At 40.1% G+C, this 15,462-nt stretch overlaps 1 protein-coding gene across 2 annotated transcripts in view; it reads left to right on the top strand.

The window, feature by feature from the left end:
* SLC9A6 (solute carrier family 9 member A6) overlaps positions 1-12,563 on the top strand; it is a 53,207-nt gene extending 40,644 nt beyond the window's left edge. For both annotated transcript variants that reach the window (XM_082609181.1, XM_082609182.1), the window contains 3 exons: positions 261-340; positions 6,061-6,166; positions 9,877-12,563. In XM_082609181.1, coding sequence (XP_082465307.1) covers positions 261-340; positions 6,061-6,166; positions 9,877-10,149 — 459 coding nt within the window. In that variant the 3' untranslated portion in view covers positions 10,150-12,563. The remainder of the gene's footprint in view (positions 1-260; positions 341-6,060; positions 6,167-9,876) is intronic.
* The last annotated feature ends 2,899 nt before the right edge of the window (positions 12,564-15,462 follow it).

Raw genomic sequence — 15,462 nt, forward strand, 5'->3', positions numbered from 1 at the left:
GTGGATTATCCCACACTGATTTTTTTAAATGCCAGTAGACTCATAAATCAGTAAGCAGCCTGAGTAATAGAAGTGTTCAGAAAAACACTTCAATTTTTTATTCCCAAGCCGCAGTGTACAAGCTATTAAATTTCTCATGTTACCCATGTTGGAGAATATCTCGTATGTGGTAGACTATGTTCCTGATTCTACAAAGAAATGACTCTTAAATAAATGTGTTTTTATCTTTGTGTATGTATTGATTTATTATCTGTTTGCAGGGTATTCCTGAAAGTGAAAGAAGAACTACCAAAGCAGAGAGTGCCTGGCTTTTCCGGATATGGTATAACTTTGATCATAAGTATCCTTAACTGAGAAAAAAAATGGTAGTATGGACATGGACAACTAGAGTTTAATGGAACAACGGTTTTGACCACTCTCTTCCTGAACTGGAATATAAAACCTGCCTTTGGTCTTCCCTTTCCTCTTCAGTGTAGTAGAGAAGGTTACCAGAGGAAACCCACACAGATGAATCCTCTGAAAACCCATGGAACCAGTAAGGACTGGTTATTGCAGAAGCCTGCTGTGTGCAGGGACTCAGGAGCCCTTATGATAGACTTGTTTTGATATATAGGTTTATTTATTGAGCAAACTTTAATATTTATTGTCCTTTAGCTAACCGAGTGAATGCCGCAAAAGGGATTTGTTGGTGCTTGTCAGTGTGCTTGTTACAGTAAAAGAGGAAAGACTGCCTTAGGAAAAAACATGAGAATGAGAAATTCAGTGATGCTAGGTACCGCAGTAGTCAGCGATGTCTTTTTTTCTCTGACCTTTCCACAGACTGGGAGATTCTCCTCTCCATTCAGAATGCCAGTGCTTCATTGTTTACCAGATTTCTTTCTTGTCCTATCGTAACAGTCTTCTTCATAGCTATACTTTGGGTCGGGTTATATATAATAACCTGTTTAAATCATGCCTTTTAAAAAACATTTTATCACTCACTATTTATTAAAATTAATTTCTTATTTGAATGTTGAACTAGAAAAAGGGACCATGGAGTTCTTTCTGGCTGAGACTTATCAGTAAGGGATTCAAAACCTGGTTTATGTTCCATTGAAGCAAATTTGGGACAACCATGTAAAATGTTTTCCCCTTGCTTTTGACTTTCTGATCAAAACCTTCTGTGTTTAAGAAAAATGTGCTTGACAATTATCATTAGAAGCTACTATTTACTATATTCTCTTTGCTAGGTTTTTACATTCACTTTTTGCGAGTACTCAAAATTAATGTATGGAAACATGAATGCTCGCTTATCTATGGTATTAAGACTCCTATTAGAGGGAGAGAGATCCTGGCTCCTTAAAATTGTTTAATGAGGGCTTCCCTGGTGGCGCAGTGGTTGAGAGTCCGCCTGCTGTTGCAGGGGACACGGGTTCATGCCCCGGTCCGGGAAGATCCCACATGCCGCAGAGCGGCTGGGCCCGTGAGCCATGGCCGCTGAGCCTGAGCGTCCGGAGCCTGTGCTCCACAACAGGAGAGGCCACAACAGTGAGAGGCCTGCGTACCGCAAAAAAAAAAAAAAAAATTGTTTAATGATTATGTCATTACTTTTGGCTCCATTATCAGCATTTTGGGTATAAGCCACTCCCATATCTCTTGGGATTTTTTTCATCCCTCTGATTTAACAAAAATTGTTTAGTTTTTCCTTCATAAATGTTTTGTATATTTTCTGCATAATATACAAAATACTTAAATGATCCTAATGTAGAGAAAGAGTAGAATAATATTTTTTTCTATTATAGAAGTGACCACCAAGAATTGTTTGACTCAGTACTACTAGACTAAGACTTGGTAATTTTAATACCTAGTGCCCTAGTAGAATTAATCATTCATCATTCTAGATTTCAGTTCCTTTGTGCAGTCAGTTTGTTCATTTGTTATAATTGAGATATAACTTAAATATATCTTAATATATAACTTAAATATATATTTGTAATATATACAAATCTTAAGGGTACGGCTTAATGAATTTTGACTTATGTATACACCTGTGTGCCTGCCACCCATATAAAGATATGAAGAACATTTCAAGCACCCCAGAAGGCTCCCTGTGTTCCCTGCAGTCAGTAATGCCTTCCCTGAAGGCCTACCCTATCCCAGCCAAAAGGGCGGCCACTGTTCTGATTTCTTGCAACATGGATTAGTTTTACCTATTTTTGATCTTCATATAAATGGAATTATATACTATGTATTACTTTATGTTTTGCTTCTTTCAGTCAACATTGTGTAACTTATCTATATTGTTGCCTGTACCAGTAATTCATTCTTTATCATTGCTGTGTAGTGTTCCATAAATAGTATGAATATACTACAGGGTTTTGGTTTTGGGGGGTTTTCTTTTTCTTTTTTTTTTTTTTTTTTTGGTCAAGGATATCTCAGAAACTATTGTTGATAAACATTTAGGTTGTTTCCTGCTTTTGACGATTATAAATAAAGCTAAACATTTGTTTGTACATCTTTTTTTTAAAATAATCTTTTAATTAATTTATTTATTTATGGCTGCGTTGGGTCTTTGTTGCTGCGGGTGGGCTTTCTCTAGTCGCGGTGAGCGGGGGCTGCTCTTCGTTGTGGTGCGCGGACTTCTCACTGCAGTGGCTTCTCTTGTTGCAGAACATGGGCTCTAGGCACACCGGCTCAGTAGTTGCAGCATGTGGGCTCAGTAGTTGTGGCTTGCAGGCTCTAGAGCATAGGCTTAGTAGTTGTGGCGCACGGGCTTAGTTGCTCCGCGGCATGTGGGATATTCCCTGGCCAGGGCTCGAACCCATGTCCCCTGCACTGGCAGGCGGATTCTTAACCACCACCAGGAAATTCCCTGTTTGTACATCTTTTGATGAACATAGGCACTCATTTCTCTTCCACCTAAGAGTGGAATTTGGAGCAAGTGTATGTTTAGCTTTAATAGATATTGCCAACCCATTTTCCAGAGTGGTTGTAACCAATTTACACTCCCACAAGCAAGTTAAGTTGTTCCACATCTCCTCCAAAACTTGGTATTGGTCAGCATTTGAAATTTTAGCCATTTCAGTGGGTGTGTGGTGATATCTCATGTGGTTTAATTTGCATTCCTCTGATGACCAGTGAGGTTTCCTTTCATATGTTTATTGGCTATTTGGATATCCTCTTTTATGAGGTGTGTCTGTTCGGTTCTTTTGCTCACTATTTATTTGAACTGTCTTATCTTTTTTTTATTTACTTGTAGTTCTTTCTACATTCCTGAATTGAGTTCTTTGTTAGTTATATGTATTGTGACTATCTTCTCCCAATCTATAGCTTACCTTTTCATTTTTGTAATCCTGTCTTTTGAGGAACAGAAATTCTTCATTTTAATGAAGCTTATTTCATTAATCTTTTCTTTTATGGTTAGTGCTTTTTGTGTCTTAAGAGATCTTTTATATCCCAAGGTCATGAAGATATTTTCCTATGTTTTCTTCTAAACATATGATTGTCTTAACTATCACATTTAAGTCTTCGATCCATTACAAATTAATTTTTGTGTATAGTGTTAGGTGTGGGTCAAGACCTATTTTTTCCCGTATGAGTATTCAGTTGACCCAGCACCGTTTATTGGAAATGCCATCCTTAACCCACTGTATTGCAGTGGAACTTTTGTTGTAAATCACTTGGCCATATAAGTCAGGGGGTTCTTGTTTCCGGACCGTCTTTTCTGTTTGTCTATTTTTACATCAATACCACACTCTCTTAATTATTGTACTTTTTAATAAGTCTTGCTATCCAATAGGAGAAATTCTACAGGTTTGTCATTCTTTAGTATTGCCTTAGCTATTTTAGGTCCATGGCATTTTCATCTAAATTTTAGAAACAACTTGTCATTTTCCATACATACATGAACACTCATGCTCACACACACACAGAAAATAACCTGCTGGCAAATCATTGAATTTGTATTAAATCTGTGGATGAATTTGGAGAGAACTGACATTTTAACAATATTGAGTCTTCCAATCCATGAACACGGTATATCCCTCCATTTATTTAGATCTTCTTTAACTTCTCTCATTAATGTTTTATAGTTTTTAGTGACAGGTCTTGCACATCTTTCATTATATTTATCTCTCTATATTTGGTATTTTGGGTGCTATTTTAAATGGTATGTATTTCATTTTATTTTATTTTCTACATTTTTGCCCTTAATATATAGGTATACAATTGGATTTTTATATATTGGCCTTGTATCCAGCAATCTTGTTAAGTTCACTTACATTTCTAATAGTTTTTAGTTTCTATTTTCTATGCATATAACCAAGTGAATAATAATGTTTGATTTTTTCTTGTCCAATACCTTGTAATTTTTTTATGTCTTATTATATTGGCTGGACATTCCCAGTACAATGTTAAATATAAGTGATGATAGTGGGCATTCTTGTCTTACTCCTGACCTAAGGGGGAAATTTTTCAGTATTTCACCATTGAGTATGATGTTAGTTGTCAGTTTTTGAGATATCCTTGATCAATGTAAGAAAATTCCTTTCTATTTCTAGTCTGCTAAGAGTTCTTACCATAAATAGGTATTGAATATAATTAGACGCTTTTTCTACATCAACTGAGATGGTCATGTATTTATTTTTTTCTCCTTTAGTGTGTTATCTTGCTGATTTTCATCAATTGTTTGAATGTTAAGCCAATCTTACATTGCTGGAACAAATCCCACTTGATTATGATATTATTCATTGTGTATGTCACTAGATTTAATTTGCTAATATTTTGTGTCTGATTTTTGTGTCTTTTCATGAGAGGTATTGGCTCGTGATTTTTTTTTCTTGTAATGTCCTTGTCAAGTTTCTATAGGAAGATTGTGCTAGTTTTATAAAACGGGTAGGGAAGAATTTCCTCTTTTTCTATTTTTCTGGAGGAGTTTGTGTAAGATTGGTGTTATTTCTTAAGTCTGGGAAGATTTTAACCAGCAAAGCCTTCTGGGCCTGGAACTTTTTATATGAAAAGGTTTTTAGTTTCTTTAATAAATACAGGACTATTCAGATTTCCTTTTGTCAATATTTGGTAAGTTTTAGTTTTTAGGGAATTTGTTCTTATAGAGTTAAATACCAAGACTTATTAGCCTCAGTACTAGCCTGTTAAGTACCACTAAACTACGATCTGGTACTTTTTATACTTAATGCACTAGTAGAATTCATCATTCCAGATTTTCAGTGGTTTTGTGTGGCAAGATGTTTTATGAACTATGTAAGTGTGTTTATATGAAGTACTTTAATCTTAGAGTTTATAAATATGTGAATTTATGTAAATTTCTTTGGCCTCCTCATTTTTAATTGAGAACAACCTTAAGTTGTAATTTTAGAAAGTAGCGAATATGTATGTGTCTTTCTCCCTTTTTCTGCTTTTTCTCATGATTCCCTCTTTTTTTCTTCTGAGTATCAAATATATTGTTGCATCTGTTTTTATTTTTATTTTTGGAGAATAGATGAATACTGAAATAAGAGTCTATGACAGAGGACCTCATGATGCATAATTTTTTTGATGTTTTTAGAATTGAGTTTCCTTTGATACTAAAGTTTCAACTCATTGAAGAGGCCAGCTGAATCTACAATAAATAATTAAAACCATTTTTATTACTCTATTCTACTACTGGAATATTTAATCTCTTTTTAGGCTCTTACCATTCTTTACTTTCTTCTGTGTCTCCTTCAGCGCTAAATTGAGAGCGATTTTGTCTTCATTTTGGCTTTAGTAAAATCAGAAAGGCAATATGATATAGTGGAAAGGGCATAGGATTTGGAATCAAACCAATCTGGGTTCGAGTATTGGTCCTCCGTTTACTTAATTGTGTGACTTTAGGCAGATCATTGACTTCTATGAGCCTGAGTTTCCATATTTGTAAAACAGAGATAATAATAAAATCTCCCTCCCGTTGCATAATAGGGTCATGAAATGGGACAACATTTGCTATCTGAATTGGTAGGTACACTGTGACAGTGATTGTTATCAAACAGATTGTTCTTTTAAATTGGTAAAGAAAGGAACACAGCTCTTCCTTAACTGGCACAGCTATCTGAAGCCTCTGCTGACACACAGTGGACCTCCTCTTACGACAACCCTCCCTGCCTGCTGTGGACCCATTGCGAGATGCCTAACCAGCCCCCAGGCTTATGAGGTAAGTTGGTTTTATCCAGAACCTAAGTTCTTCATTAAGTTAAATTTAAAATTATCTGCTCTATGGATGGGTTACTTGTTTTTTGTTTTGTTTTGTTTTGCTTGCGTTTAAGGTATAAAATCCACAAGCAGGAATATAAACATATTTTGCTCAGCCAGAAAATGCACTGAAATCTATAAATACAATTCACAGCCATCATTTGAAAAAATATATAGAATAGCATCTCATCTTACTGTCAGTGATTTTAGTAAATAATTCTATTTCCATGCTGGTTTTCATTTATTTGCAGCATGTGGCCTGAGCTTAGTACTAACTGCGTATATTGTAATCTATAAATCAGGGTCGTCACAGTCATGTGAAGAGGATTACTAAAACATTTTTTGATGCCCCTAAAGTGCAACAGATGCTCTTTTATTTCAGGTATTAGGGAAAGTTTATCTACCTGTGTACCGTATCACTGGGAGGCATGGATATATCTAGATATAATCTAGATTCCATATTTTTTCCTTAGCTGCAGACATAAGATTAGTGATTCATGCATATGATGAAGAAAATCAGTATGAATAAAGTCATGATGCTGTAAACGCTTTCTGATGAAAAAAAAGATTAGTGATTCAGCAGGTATTGCCACAAAGAAAGAAATGACAAATGCTAACGGGTTTTTATTTTAAAATATGAACATTTAATTTTTCAAGTTCTTTTTTAAAAACCTTTACTTCTAACCCAACCCTTCAAAAATAATCTGGTGCATCAAATAAAGTGCCCATGTTAACAAAACCCACCAATTTTGACTACTCTGATGCAACACCTTGAGTTGAGAGATGAGGCTGTGGTAAAGCAGTGTAGACGTGCACCCTCCAGTTCCCTGTGACCACCTCCGTGGTGTTTTCAAGCAGATCCCGCAGAGAATGGATGGGGAAGAGGAGTCTTAGCAGGGGTGGCACCTGGGTCAGGGAGGAGCACTCTGCAGCGTTGTGTTATGTTGAGTCAGTGCACAGTTCCGACAGACTACTGGTAGGCTGGGGGGAACACCCCGTGTTGTCTTGTCCCTCCCTCCCACTTTGCCCAGGCTCCCGTATCAAGCACGGCCCCCATTCCCTCTTTACCCTGTTAGCCCGTGTGGCTCTGTGCTGAGGGGTCAGCCAGCTTTGTCAGTTAAAGCAGTGAGGTCTGGCTCTGGGATTCCAAAGACCCACTCGCCATCACCAAAAGCCAGAAGAGTTCCACAATGCCTGTGTGTCCTGTGGATAGCAAAATACGGCATTGTTCTATTCGTTTCCTTGGGCTGCCATAACAGAGTACCCCAAACTGAATGGCTTGACAACAGAAATTTACTGTTTCAAGTTCTGGAGGCTAGAAGTCTGAGGTCAAGGTGCCAGCTGGGTTAGGGCCTTCCGAGGGCTCTCTCCAGCTTCTCGTGGTTTGCTGGCCGTCTTTGGCATCCTTTGGCTTGAAGATGCATCACACAGATCTCTGTCTTCATCTGTACCTGGCGTTCTCCCTGTGTGTGCGTGTGTGTCTGTGCCTCCAAATTTCCCCTTTTTATAAGGGCACCCACCAGTCATACTTGATCAGGGCCCACACCAAGGACCTCATCTTAATGTGATCACCTGCAAAGACTCTATTTCCAGATAAGGTCACATTCACAGGTACTGGGAGTTAGGATTTCACATCTCTTGGTGGGGTGTGTGTGGGGGGGGAGATACCATGTAACCCATAACAACCATAAAACTTATTTTTTTAATTCTATGTTTTGCTATGTTAACTACTTATTAAATTATAAAAGTAGCATGCTTGCAGCCAGATATTCAAACAGTATGGAATGTACAAAGTGAAAAATGAAAGTCGCTCTCTTTCTCCTACCTCCATCCCCCAGAGGCAGTCTTTATTAAGGGTTTATTTTGGATACTCCCTGCTATAGTTTATCTACACAAACTTATATGTGTATATATAGCCCTCTTTGTTATTGTTTTACACAAATGGGATCATAATAAGAGTATTGTCCTGCTACTTGCTTTTTCCACTTAATGATACAGCATGGATATGTTTCTAAGAGTCCATGAGATCCCTTACCTTCTCTCTAGTGGTGGCTGCACAGTGTGGTTTTGCCAAGATTGATTTAATTAGTCTCCTGTGGCTAGACCTTTACATTGTTCCTCCTTTTGTGTTTTTGTTATTACAAACAATGTTTACAGTGAATATCCTTGTGTATATAAATTTACCCAAGAATATAAAGTTATAAAGAATAGATTTTAAAGGTTAAGTTGCTGGGTCAAAAGTCATATGCATTTTAAAATTTGGTAGATATTGCCCCAAACCTGAAACTTAATAAATGCATTAGAAGGTGCTGAAGAGCCCCTGCTGACGAGTGAAGGTACCACAGAGCTTTGAGTATTGCTGAATTAAGCGATAGACACGCTTGTTAGACTTAACTATTATAACTGGATTGGGCAGGAAGGGATTATGGCTGGTTGGTGGAATGGGTTTGTTTGTTTTTTAATTCACATGTCTTTGTCTTTGAGTATTTAGGCAAATTTTTAGCAACAGCAAATTTTTTTTTAAGTTTAAAAATTTTTGTCCAATCGTGGCCTCAGTCTATTTGACCCTCTTAGACAAATTTAAAGATTTTAAACATGCACAGGATAGGAAAGCTGAGTGTAGGATGTTTCTGTCAGCTCTACTTCCCTCAAGGAGTATTAGTCACAGACTTTTTTTTTTGCTAGATCAATATGAGTATTTAGAATGATTCTTACTCTACATTTTAAAAAAATGACTTTCTGATTTTTAAAAGTAATATATACTCATTATAATAAAATTTCAGATAGTACAAAAACATAAGAAAATAAAAACCACTAGCAATTCTGTCATGCAGAGCTGTCATTTTGTTGAATACCTTCTAGACTTTCCTGTGCACATGTACACTTTTTAATTTGCCACAATGGCACTATATATGCTAGACATTTTTTCCCTTTTCTCGAACTTTATTTATTTATATTCTTTTGGGCCCCAAAGTTTCCATTAGAACCAAAGCCCATTGAGCTGGGTGACAAGTGTGTAGTGAGGGTTCAGTATTTCTAGGTATTGTTGATACGGCAGTAAAAGCTTCATTTGTATAACTCTGTTCAACAATCAACTGAACTTACATTTAGCGAATACTTTCTCTGTGCCCCCAAACCGTTAGGTGATTGAAGTACAGTGTACAAGGGACTTAGGGTCTAGTGTGTGGGGGGGTGTGTGGCGCAGACCACTGCCTGAGTAGTTATGCAAAGGGAGAAGACTAAGTACAGGACGCTAGGGGAGAACACAGGAGGACACCTGAGCTAGCCTTGGTTGATGAAGGAAGACTTCTGGGAGAAAGTGACCTCTCAGCCAAGACTTCAGTGATAAGTAGGTGCTAGTCACATGAAGGAGGGGAGAGGAGACAGGACGTAAGAGAAAGCACGAGAGATTTGGGGCAGCTGTCAGCACTCCAGTCTTCGGGCACACAGTGGGGCGGGTGAGGTCAGAGAAACAGATGGTGGTGGGAGATGAAGCTGCGGGGCCCAAGTCGCACAGTGTCTTTTAAGCCAAGGTGAGGACTTTCGACTTTATCCTGAGGGCAGGGAGCAGCCCCTGAAGCGTTTTAAATAGGGCATCCTTGAAAATTCTGCTATTGGAAATGTTTCTTGAATTTCATAACAATTTGCAAAACTTATTTTATTTGAATTTAGAACCAGGAGCAGTTGAAAGATGATGACTCTGATCTTATTCTCAATGATGGTGATATTAGTTTGACGTATGGAGATTCTACCGTGAACACTGAATCAGCATCGTCCGGTGCCCCTAGGAGATTTATGGGAAACAGTTCTGAAGATGCCCTGGATCGGGAGCTTGCATTCGGGGACCACGAACTGGTCATTCGGGGAACACGCCTGGTTCTTCCTATGGATGACTCTGAACCCCCGTTAAATTTGTTAGATAATACAAGACACGGTCCAGCCTAAGCTTACTCCTTACTCACTTAGTGATCTGTAAAATTTGCACATGTGATTGTGAAGAAATTCGTACTACCTAAAAAGTCCCAGTGCATGTCTCTGAATGTTTAAGCTGTATAAATGCTATTTATATGGCATCGAAAGACTATAAATACCCTGTACAAGGCAGATTGTGAACAAACTCTTACGTTTTATTGGCTGCACTATGTAGACCAGATCTGTTTTAGGAAGTTAATTTCAGTGATGTTGTGTGTCCAAGCTTTATGTCCCAGTTCAAGTATACACGGTGACAGATGTACTCTTTCTAATATTTACCTGACAACCGGAGTACCGAGTTCTCGTGATATGAGTTAATTTTAAGGCAACGAGTTTGTGGGAGGGGAGGGAGAGGAAGGGGGGAGTGCTAGCAGGAGAAGTTCCTTTGTCGGGAAACTTGTGTTGATTTGCTGCTGCCTCTGTCGTGACCTTTTCCTTTCCTTTTTGTCCGGTGGCCTGTTGTGGTGCGAGAGGCCAATGGCTTTGGATCTTGCCCCATTCACAATGGGGAGTGAAGTGCGGGGGCCCTTTGCCCCCCTTGCCGTGAAAAGAACAGATTTGTTGGCTACAGTACACTGCTACTCGGAAAAGAAGGCTGCACATGACTTCCAAGACTTTGTTTCTTTTCTTCCACTCCAAGACCTGGGAAGGAGTCGCGCCATCCAGCCCACTTAGCCAAAGTACAGTTGTATATAGTTCAGAGCACTTGATTTCGATTTGGAGGGGCTGGGGCAGGCGGAGAGGGGGCAGAGGCCAGGAAGGGGAGTGAGGAGCATGGTGGTTTCAGAGAGCTCTCCCCCCAAATATGTAAATACTATATACCAGATAAGTTTAAATAAATTCAGTTGCTGCTTACTTTTTGATTATGTACTTTATGTGTATAGCAAGCTTTGTGGTCAGACGTTTTTATATCGATTTAAATCGCTGCTCTTTAGCAGCCAAACAGGAGCAAAATGTAAAACTTTTGAACTTACTTGTGTCTAATTGTCATTCATTAGTCTATAGTTGATGTTAAAAGTTAATTTATGAATCCCTGACCGTTCCACACTACACCACAGCCAGTCATGAGAGAAATACAGCTGCGGAGAGCTTGCCGTGAGGGCGGCTGCTCCTTTGCGTGCGCCAGGTGTAGTTGTCTTCATGCTCATGTGACATTTTAATATGAAACACCTAAGCTGCCATGTTTGTTTTGTTTTTTTACAGTTTTCAAGGAAGAGTACATAACATTGCCCATTTCATATTCAGAGTATGAAAGTGGATTCTATCTTGTAAGCTGCAGATACCTAATGGTGCATTGAATGCTTAGTGGGGGGATCCTTTCCGACACTGATTCTGACCCGTCAAAGTTTCAGAAGAAAACTAGAAACTTCTGTGGGTTTTTTCCCCCTCAGGTCTGAGTAGCATTGCCTTAAATCACACCCAATTCAAAAACGGATTTGTTTATGTGATGTTCAAATTGTCCAACACAAAATATCTTTGCAAACAAAATATGTACTTGTCTTCCCAAAGGTTTCCTTGCTGTGATGCAAACACTCCTTGCGATTTTGAGGGAATTCTACTGTTGGACCCTTGAGTGGCAGCTCTAACTGTTGGCCTAGCCATTTGTTATGTAGTGGTAGCGACTTTCCTGCTATGCAGGAACCCTGTGAAGTGTGCATTTTCTACGATGTGTGCCTCTTCATGCAGTCAATAATTTCTTGTTAATGTGTGTTTGAGGGGCTTTGAACTTCAGCGTCATTTACGCACGAAGTCATTCACGTTGTAAAAGGTTATATAAGAAATTCACAACTACCTTTTTTATCCTGTCAAGTTATTGAGCTCACTTTATGAAAATGGCTGTAAATACTTAGCATGACAAATTCAGTAACTCGTCTGTTTCAGCATGCATAAGACTTTTTCTTAGGGAAACTGGTAAAGCTTGAGTCAACTAAATCTGCCTTCGTACTTTATCAGAGGGGAACCAAGCCTGCTGCGCTTACATCAGCATCTGGTAGATTCTCCTCTCTAATCTGCGTGCGCATCTCCAAGCAAAGAAGAAAAAAACAAACTCTGCTCATACATCTATTGGTTTGAGACACCTGAATGAACTTGGATGAGGTACAGTCTGAGTTCCCATCATGCACAAGTAGAACTGTTCTCGGACTTGTTTTTCTGTTCTTTGTGGACCCTACACGTTTGAATGACTTGAACGTTGCATCTTTTCAAGTTATTTTTTAAGGTTCCTTGGCATTTTATCCTAGTTGTCCGTGTTTGGCAATGTGCTGTTAAAGTAATAGACTTTTAATCTTTTATGTATTTTTTGTTTTCCCTTGGAGTTCTTGGACAGATGTTATAGTGGTTTCTTTTAGGAAAATCTGTCATTAAAAAAATTATAGCCTTGCAAATAACCACTCAGAGTGTTTGAGTCACAGTTTATTCTAGTGAGAAGTAAAGAGTGCTGACTTCATTTATTTTTCTACCTATATACCTACTGGGAAAGGGGGAAGACTGATGTTTTAAAAAGCAACAAACAGAAACCTTACGGAACGTAACTTACGGGGTGGCAAATTGTTGGTGCTTATGTGTGAGGCTGGATGTATTTGCTTATGGGACCATTTAAGAAATACGACTCAAAGCAGTCGAATTCTATTACATTGATTTGTAGCCTGTTAGCTCAGTGCTGGATAATGTCATGAAAATGTTAGTTCCATTATATGGGGGGGAGAAAATTCTGTATCCAGTTAGGTAGAAAGGCAGTTGCAAGTTGGGTTGAGAGCACGATCACACAAATAGTCCTTTTTCCAAGTTAAAGACAGGTGTTTCTCTTTGTACGTAAGAAGTTTTGTAGGTGGGGTTTGGTGACAGCAGCTTTGCTGCTCGTTTCTTGAACAAACTCATGTTTCCTAATTCACAAATAAAACCCTGCATTAGATTTGAGCAAGTCTATTTGTTTACCTGACTCAGTGCACAGGTGTAAGGATATGAAAATGTAGATGTCTTGACTTAATCAGAAAGTCCTTGCCAGGAAGTACTGCACACAGATAATGCAGCATTGAGGTATGAGGCTTGAAATAAACTGGGAATGATAAAAATAGTAGTTCTCATTTTTTTGAGCCCCCTTAGATCCAGGCAGTGTATATAGGAGGTGTTCTTTTCATCCACATTTTAATCTAATCTTAATCACGCTTTGTGGTGTTCTCCTTTCACAGATGAGGGAACTCAGGTGGAGGGAAGTTGTCACACTGCTAGTAAGTGACAGATCCAGGATTCAAATCCAAAGTCTAGATTTGTTACCTACTACTCTCCCAGCTCCAATAGCACGCGATGGGCTAGTCCGTCTTGAGTATAACTAGAAGGATGATGAAAGGAGATGCAGACGTCCATCCTGCTGCCCATCCACCACCTGCTTGCCATCAGGCCAGGGTAGGGCATGAAGTCTCAGCTCTGTCCTTCCGTCTACTGCACTGCTGGCTGCCAGACACAAGTTCCCCTAGTTGGGAAGTTTCTCAAATTCTTAGTGAAGTGCTCTCCTGTATCTCTTTGAGCCCATGGGTGAGGCAACCTGGCTAGTGCCATGGCTTCACACTCTGCCTCTAACATTTTCACCAAGGGGCCCACCTTTTATGGCAGACTGCGAGGTCCTGAACAATGGCTCTGCACCCGCAGAGTTTGGTGTAGTAGAAAAAACCCAGGGTTTGGAGTTACTCAGACCTGGGTTCAAATCTAGACTCTACTGCGGGCTTATTGTGTAACATCGACCACTTACATGTTGCTGAGCCTTCAGCAATTTCTTAGTTGTAAAGTTAAGTCATTCAAGAAATATTTGCGTACTTGCTTTGTGCCCCACGTGATGGCTATAGCAGCAAATAACAGCAGTTCCTGCTCTTACAGAGCATATTCTACAGGGGATGCCAACAGCCATCTCACGGCATTGTTGGGGATCATTCAGGCAAGAGAGACTGAGTGCCTTAGGGTAGGAGAATATCTACCTCAAATAACCAGCAAATAACATCAAATACGATCATCACACGATGGAAAAATACAGGAGGCTCTGAGAGGGGACTGTAATTTGGTGATAGGGGGATAGGGAAGCTTTTCCTGACGACGGGATATTTAAGGTTAGACCACAGAGTAACCGGAGGGTCAAGCAGATGACAGGCGGGGTGGTGAGGATGAGGAACATTCCAGGCAGAGTGAACAGTGACAGCCTCCACCTGTAAGTGATCTTCGACACAACATTCATTCAATCAAATAGTTACGGAGTGACAAACATGCCAGGTACTGCGCTATTTACATATAGAGAGGAATAAAATGGATGCCGGCCACCCTCTTAGTACTCACACGTTAGTGTGCAAGACAGGAAGTGCCCAACAATCCTAACGAGGAGCACCTTGAACCCAAGCCTGCCCCTGCAACTTCGTCCCTCCAGCCCTCTCCCACCGCCCCTCTGAGGCAAGTCCATGGCCCTCTTCTGGGTCGCAGCATTCAGACACTGGAGAAGAAGAGCTGGTGTGTCTTCCTTGAGCCTTTCCGCCCCCATGCTGACAACCCCATCGCCTCCCTGTGTTTCAGACATGCACCGGAAGTCCACTGTTCTGGATATCTTTATGAATGCACCTGAGAGCACATTGGCTGTTTGTTTCAGTGGCCTCATCTCCCTCATCTTATGGTGTCACCAGAAAGCCTGAGCCGGCACCCTGCCATCACGGAGCTTCCAGTCGGGGAAGGCCAACCATAAATAGACAAATACGCACATCAAGTAATTAGAGACAGGGATAAGTACCAAACAGGAAACGGCATAGAGGGTACTGGGTGCGAGGCGGTGGTGGCCCAATGGCTGTGGAAGGGCTCATCGAGGAGGCCTTGCTCAGGAGGTGACATTAAAACCAAGGCTTGAAGGGACTGCCCAGGCAGAGGACAGCGAGGAGTGGTGGGAAGGTCTGCTTTAGGGTAGACGCTCAATGAATGTTTGTCGAAAAGGAGCAAAACGTCCTCCTGCCCTTTACTGAGTTGGATTTGGGAGGCCAGCATGGTGGAGTGGGAAGACAGAGGCCGGAGGCCAGCCCTGCCTGCCGCTGGGCATGCTGAGGAAGCTGCTTAAGCCTCTCTGAGGCTGTTTCTTCCTTTATAAAATGATGACAGGTCACAGATCCCACAAACATTTATTGAGCTACTGTCATGTGCCAGCCCTGTGGTAGGTACTGGAGTATGATTCCAGCCCCAAGTAGCTGCCAGGCCTGTTTGGGGGATCAGATGAAGTGATGTACCTTGAAACGTTTTGACCGGGGTTCAGAAGGCTCTTGACAT

The sequence above is a fragment of the Mesoplodon mirus genome (genome assembly GCF_964341445.2).
Source record: "Mesoplodon mirus genome assembly, chromosome: X".
Lineage (NCBI taxonomy): Eukaryota > Metazoa > Chordata > Mammalia > Artiodactyla > Ziphiidae > Mesoplodon > Mesoplodon mirus.